Source organism: Suricata suricatta, chromosome 9, assembly GCF_006229205.1.
Source record: "Suricata suricatta isolate VVHF042 chromosome 9, meerkat_22Aug2017_6uvM2_HiC, whole genome shotgun sequence".
NCBI classification, from domain to species: domain Eukaryota; kingdom Metazoa; phylum Chordata; class Mammalia; order Carnivora; family Herpestidae; genus Suricata; species Suricata suricatta.
In genome coordinates, this window is record NC_043708.1 from 10675787 (window position 1) to 10682937 (window position 7151).

At 49.7% G+C, this 7151-nt stretch overlaps 1 protein-coding gene across 1 annotated transcript in view; it reads left to right on the plus strand.

The window, feature by feature from the left end:
* The window catches only part of LGMN (legumain), a 34565-nt gene extending 32622 nt beyond the window's left edge, over window positions 1–1943 (plus strand). The window contains exons 13-14 of the mRNA XM_029950662.1: window positions 1104–1171; window positions 1420–1943. Of these exons, the coding sequence (XP_029806522.1) occupies window positions 1104–1171; window positions 1420–1462 (111 nt within the window). The 3' untranslated portion in view covers window positions 1463–1943. The remainder of the gene's footprint in view (window positions 1–1103; window positions 1172–1419) is intronic.
* The last annotated feature ends 5208 nt before the right edge of the window (window positions 1944–7151 follow it).

Here is a 7151-nt window from a genome sequence, read left to right on the forward strand (position 1 = left end):
CCTCACATTTGAATTTAAATGAATTAAATTAATTCAAATGCAATAAGATAGAAAGCGTAGTTTCTCAGCAGCAGTAGTCACATTTCAGGTGTTCAGTAGCTGCAGGCGGCCAGTGGCTACCGAGCTGGAGAACTTTGTTTTGTTTGCTTGTTTGTTTTTTAAATGTTTTTGAGAGAAAGAGAGGCAGAGCGTAAGTTGGGGAAGAGCCGAGAGAGAGGGAGATACAGAATCTGACACAGGCTCCAGACTCCGAGCTGTCATCACAGAGCCCGACGTGGGGCTCGAACTCACGGACCATGAGATCATGACCCAAGCCGAAGTCAGATGCTTAACTGACTGAGCCACCCAGGCGCCCCCGAACTGGAGAATTTTGTGGAACATTTCTGTCCTTGTGGAAAGCTCTGTCGGACTGTGATGGGCACCCCTGGTCGTGCTTGAGTGCTTCCACAGATGGGGTCCTGGGCCCTGCGGACATAGCTCCTCATTATTTGGAAGCTCTCGATTTTATTTTTTTGTTTATTTACCTTTGTAAGGAAAGCATTTTTCTTACCTATTAAGTAATTTGAAACGTCCCCCTTATTTAATGAGCACATTGTCTCCTGGTGACGTTCCTCTTTTGCACCTTGGAATCACCCATAGTAAATCTTTTCCTTCTTCATCAGGAGAGCTCGAGATCCCCTAGATCATTTCAGTCTTACCTGTTCCGTGTAGTCCAGTTTGGCATCCACTCCCCCTCCGTCTCTCATCAGTGTGTCCCTCCCAGAACCAAAGGCGAGGTGGGCAAGGGTGGGGGGTGGTCCTGGGTCATAGAAGGGAGCAGGGCCTCGTGGACTGTCGGTCAGGAGGCCTGGCCCAGCACCGAGCATGCTCTAGGAGGCTCGCCCGCCCTCAGGCAGGGCTGCATTTCTCACGGGAGACAGCCCACGGATCTCTCCACATCACCGAAAAGTGGGCAGGCGGGGATCCATGACCCATAAAAGCTCACGAAGCACAGACCGGGATGCTTTACCCCCGTAACCACAAAAGTGGGCTCGTCCCAGGTTAGGAGCTGGTTGTAGGTGGTGATGGTGCTGACATGTCTTTTCTGGTGTGTTTTCCTCTAGTACGAGTACGCTTTGAGGCATCTGTACGTGCTGGTCAACCTTTGTGAAAAACCTTATCCGATTGACAGGTGAGGGGCATTGCAGGGTCAGCTTCGTTCGGAAAGCAGAAGGGAGCAGCCTGCTAAACCTTCTCTGCAAGTTTTACTCCTGCCAGCGCACCCTCTCACGGCAGAGGAATTCAAAATAGAGTCGTCCTCTCTGAGATAATTATGGGGCGGGTCTACCATAAAGGACGGCCTGTTCTGGGTTGGATTACGTTTGTGTTAATTTTCTCCAGACTAGACATGCTTCACCGACTTCTTCCTGTTTCTTGCAGAATAAAACTGTCCATGGACAAGGTATGCCTTCATTACTACTGAAGCACTGCCGCCTTGATGGGTTTCCACGTGTGAACACTGCCCCTCAGAGTGTGTGCTAATCCGAGGCAGAAGAGGAGGAGCAAGAGGGAGGCGGCCCCCGGTGGTCTCAGGCCCCCCTGGGGAGCGCTGACTTCCCGGGCCTCCTGCAGGCCCCATGTGATGCTCTGATAAAAACCACAGACTGGCGCGGGGAAAGCTGTGTGCGGAGAAAGGTATAATCGCTTTTAGGGAGGTTTTTGTGCTCATCGGCCTTAAGGAACAGGAAGTTCACTGGGGCCTCTGCAGCCGGTGAGAGTTCTCTGTTCTGCGGAGTCCGAAGCCGCAACCTCCGAAGTCTTCAGGATGATTCTACTCAAGAGGGATGTGTGCCCCAAATGGAAAACAATTTTTAGGAAATATCATGATTTTTGATGGCTTTTGTATCTTATTTATCAATAATGGGAAAATCTGAAAACAATAAAAAATTTATAATGGAATCCGAGTATTAATTTCAGGCCCCCTGACTTGGTTAGTTTATGCTCTGGGGCTCAGCTCCCCTCACCCCTTCCCACGGCTCTGCCCTTCCCGTCCCTGTGCAGTCCTCAGATTTCCCCGCCTCCTGTGCCTCCCTGTGTGTGGTAGGTTCTCAGGCGTATCTGAAGGGCCGCTTCTCCCTTGAACCTTCTTCCTCTTCCTCCTGCCCTCCCACCCCCCCACAATCCCCCACCAAAAGTCCTCTCCCCTTTCTGTGTTGATTTTCCTCTTACAGCACCTGTCAAGGTCTGCCTTTACTGAGGAGGGGTGCGGCCAGGGAAGGGGTGTCTCAGCTCCCGGTGGACAGAGACTGCCCGACTTACTGTCTTCTTGGCCCAGTGCCCCCCACGGGGAGGTACTCAATGCTCGGTTCGCTAAAGACATATCAGTAACACTGACCATATCCACGAAGCTCTGACACCTGTGGGGACATTAGAGCCAGTTATCAGTCACCAGAGACCACGAGTTATACGGTTCCGTTTGTATCCAGTGTCCAGAATAAGCAAGTCTGTAGAAGCAGAAAGCGGGCGAAAGGCGCCAGGCCGTGGGGAGCGCAGGAAGCGGGGACGGCGCCGTAGCACGTCACCACGCAGATTCTTTCTAGCGGTGACTGAAAATGTTCTTTAACGGATCGAGGGGATCCTCGCACAGAAGAGCCACGGAAGTGTACACGTTCGATGGAATTATGCAGTTTGCTCAGTAATTTCAGTGATGCTGTTTTTAAAAACAAGCCACAGAGCCAGATGCTGTTTAGCTAGCTCGCTGGAGAGAACGCAAACGAGAAACACTAAGCCCCAACACTCATGACCACTTGTCTCTATGAAGCGAGACCTGTCTTATTTAGCGGTGATTGATGCCTTAAAAAAATTTTTTTAACATTTATTCATTTTTGAGAGACAGAGTATGAGTGGTGGGGGGCGGGGACACACACACACACACACACAGAATCCGACACAGCTCCAGGCTCTGAGCTGTCAGCACAGAGCCCGACGTGGGGCTCAAACCCACAAGCCATGAGATCATCACCTGAACTGAAGTCAGATGCTTAAATGACTAAGCCACCTGGGCACCCCTGATTGAGGCCATTAAAGTCTGGAGATCTGGATCGGAAGTTGGGACACTAGCCAGTAGGGTTATGTCCCTGACAAATTCCAGGTGATAACTTTGGTTTCTAATGGGTCCACTGTTTATCGGCAGTTACCGTTTCTCAGTGAGGCTGTCCTCCAGCTAATCAAAGGACTTCAGGATAAAGAACTCTTACTGTCCTGCAGATTTGGGGGAGCCCTTTAGGTAATGAGTACAAGAAGCATATTATGTGTGTCATCACTGATGGTCCATAAGGGGCACAAACCTGAGGGCCAGCTGATCAGAGAAATAGCACTGACAAGGAGAATTTTTTTTTTTTTAGTTTTGAGACAGAGAGAGAGCATGAATGGGGGAAGGGCAGAGAAAGAGGGAGACACAGAATCTGAAACTGGCTCCAGGCTCTGAGCTGTCAGCACAGAGCACGACACGGGGCTCGAACCCACAAACTGTGAGATCATGTCCTGAGTTAAAGTAGGACACTTTACTGACTGAGCCACCCAGACGCCCCAAGAAGAATTTTTAAAAGGAGTACTTTATTTTTATTAAAAAATTTTTTCTTAATGTTTATTTTTGAGAGAGAGAGAGAGAGAGAGAGAGAGCGAGCACAAGCAGGGGAGGGGTGGAGAGAAAGGGAGACAGAATCCAGAGCAGCTCTAGGCTGTCAGCTCAGAGCCTGATGCAGGGCTTGAACCCGCAGACTGTGAGATCATGACTTGAGCCAAACTAACTGAGCCACCCAGGCGCCCCTTAAAAGAAATACTTTAGAAAGGCCTCAAGATAATAGGTAGCAAGGGCGCCTGGGTGGCTCAGTTGGTTAAGCCTCCGACTTCGGCTCAGGTCAGATCTCACGTTCGTGGGTTCGAGCCCCGCGTCGGGCTCTGTGCTGACAGCTAGCTCAGAGCCTGGAGCCTGCTTCCGGTTCTGTGTCTCCTTCTCTCTCTGCCCCTCCCCCTCTCATGTTCTGTCTCTCTCTGTATCAAAAATAAATAAAAACATTAAAAAAATTAAAAAAAAGATAACAGGTAGTAGAAAGCTCTGTTCCTCTATTTTCATGAATTGTGATCCCGCTTCTCTCCATTTGTCCTCTGTAGAAAGAAAATGTGCTTTATCTACTTAATAAACACAGAAACTCTCACATTCATGGTTCTAAGGGTTAGGAACAGCTGTGTTTTGTTTCTCTAATAAACGGCAATTTCATGAGGTCCCTCATACTGTCATTTTCTGTTAAATTTCTAATAAGGTTGAACTTTCCATGTGTCACAACTAAGATAAGCCTTTTTTTTTTTTTTTTTTTGGTAATTATATCCAAAACGTAGACATGTTCTGGCACAAGACTCCCACAACACAAAAATGTCCAGAGCGGAACATGGCCTTCTCTTTTCCTCCCCATAAATCCCAAACAGTAGTTTGGTATTCATCAAGAATCCCCTTCCTCTCTATTAACATAACTATATGTAAATTAGACTGTTTTGTTTACCTTTTCATTATAAAAACATACAGGAAACCATGCAAAACAAATACGCTGGTCAGTGGATGATAAGGCGAATATCCTTGTAACTTTCACCAAAGTCAAGAAATTGAACTTCCCCAGCTGTGTTAGTCGAGGTTGTTGGCAGAAACAGAACCAACGGCACGTACGTACATATACACTTGGAGAGATTATCTTAAAGAATTGACTCACACCACTGTGGAGGCTCAGTTGAGTCCAAAGCTTGCAGACCGGAGACCCAGGGAGGAGCTGCGCAGCAAGTACAAAAGCTGTCCGAGGGTAGAATTCCTTCTCGCTCCTGGGAGGTCAGACTGCTCCATGCAGGCCTTCCACTGATTGGGGGACCCACCCACATTAAAGAGGATGATCTGCTTTGCTCAAAGTCACCAATTTCCCTGTTCGTCATTACATCCAAGGAACACCTTGAAGACGGACACTCAGAATCCCATCTGACCAGACATCCGGGTGTTGTGGCTCACTCCACGCTGACGCATAAACCACACCAGCCGTCCTGAGCCCCTCCTGCTCCTTCCCGGTCATGGCACTGACCCCCGCCCATGACCACTCTCCCTGTGTTCTCTGTGGCGTTAACGCACTTGCATTCCCAGACACAGCTCGCTCCTGCCTTCTTAACAAAAATGGTAGATGTCTTTTCAGATCCTTTAACCTACAGATTCCTCCCCATCTCTTTCCAGTTTCTGCCGAGGAGCCCCAGCTAGTGGTCGGTGGATTAGCCTGGGTTTTGGTGACTGCATGCTCTGGTGCCACTGGGCACATTCCCCTGCTCACCCCCGTGTCTCTTACAGACCAGCAGCCAGGGCCAGGGCTCGAGGCCCTTTCGGCAGAGGATGGAAGCCGGGGGTGCTCTGTGCCCAGGAGGAGGCACACTGGCTGAGGTTTGCTTTTTTTTTTTAAATTATTTTAAGTTTATTCACAGAGAGCAAGTGGGGGAGGGGCAGAGAGAGAGAGAGAGAGGGAGAGAGAATCCCAAGCAGGCTCCACACTGTCAGGATGGAGCCCGATGCAGGGCTCGAACCCACAAACTGTGAGATCATGACCTGAGTGGAAACATTTAACTGACTGAGCCACCCAGGTGCCCCTACTCCTTTCTGATAGTAGTTGACACTCGATCCCTGTATTCATTAACTCATCAAGGGATTGCAAACTGGTAAAATTCTATCCTTTTGTTCCCCTTTAGTAGCTGCAATACTTTTATAAGGAGACACTTCCCTTCTCTGCTTTATATGTGTTTGAATTGGTTCCATCTCCCCCTCAAAAGGTGACGGAGTAATCATTGTAAATATCATTTAAAATTTTTTAAATTTATTTTTGAGAGAGAGAGAGACAGCGTGAGCAGGGGAGGGTCAGAGAGAGAGAGAAGGAGACACAGAATCTGAAGCAGGCTCCAGGCTCTGAGCTAGCTGTCAGCACAGGACCCGACGTGGGGCTCAAACTCACAAACCATGAAATCATGACCTGAGCCGAAGTCGGATGCTTAACTGACTGAACCACCCAGGCGCCCCTGTAAATAACATTTTGAATGCATGGCTGTAAACATGTCTAATGGGTTTCAACCCACTGTGCTCTGTTGAAGCTGTGGCAATCGGGTCCCCCCCTCACCCATGTGCCCCTTGAGCTCAGCTGATGACACATCCCTCCACTGTGTCCACGCGGAAACCCCGAGGCCCACCCAGGACCCTTCCCCCCTCACGCCCTCCACCATGTGCTGCTACCACCTCCTCAATGCTTCTCAGGTTTAACCTGCCCACCCCCGCCCCCGCCCCACCCGGTCCATACCTCACCCCTGCCCTAGGTTCCTGTGACCGAATTCCATAGACCCCGGTGCCTCCAGCCTGGCCCCCTCCAGTGCTGCTCCCCGAGAGTGGAGACTTTCCCCCCTCCTTGGGCCGCCAGGCAGGAGTCCTCAGGGCCCGGCTTCTCTCCCGCTTCTCCCGGCCTCAGGCTCCCCGTTCAAGCCACCTTGAAATGACTGGCTACTTGCATACAGCATTCTTTAATTTCATTTTTTTCTGAGATTTTTCGCTTTCTTATCCTTCTTTGTCAAGAAATGTCTGGGTTGGGTCACCTGGTCGGTTGAGCATCTGACTTTGGCTCAGGTCATGATCTCACAGTTTGTGGGTTTGGGCCCCAAAAGGCTGCTAGCAAACCTGCCCAACTTTTGCCCTGGAGGGAGACACGATCTCCCGAGGTGAGAGATAATATTTCATTTTCCGGTCAGAAAAAAGAAATCTGCCTTCTTCCCTGGAGGGAGAAACTATGTCCTTTATGGCTATTCAAATACTCTTAAAAAGACGCTAGAATAAAAGATGTCAATGACTCTTCACCAGACACAGAAATGCAAGGGACGCAGGGACTGTCTCCTGGTGGTATTGCAGGAGTTCTAGGCCCTTCTGCCCTCGGCCAACTCCTTATCCTTCAAGACGAAGCTCAGTCGGTTAAGCATCCGGCTTCCAGCTTCCGCTCGGATTATGATCTCACAGTTCGTGGGTTTGAGACCCGCATCGGGCTCTGTGCTGACAGCTAGCTCAGAGCCTGGAGCCTGCTTCGGATTCTGTGTCTCCCTGTCTCTCTGACTTTCCC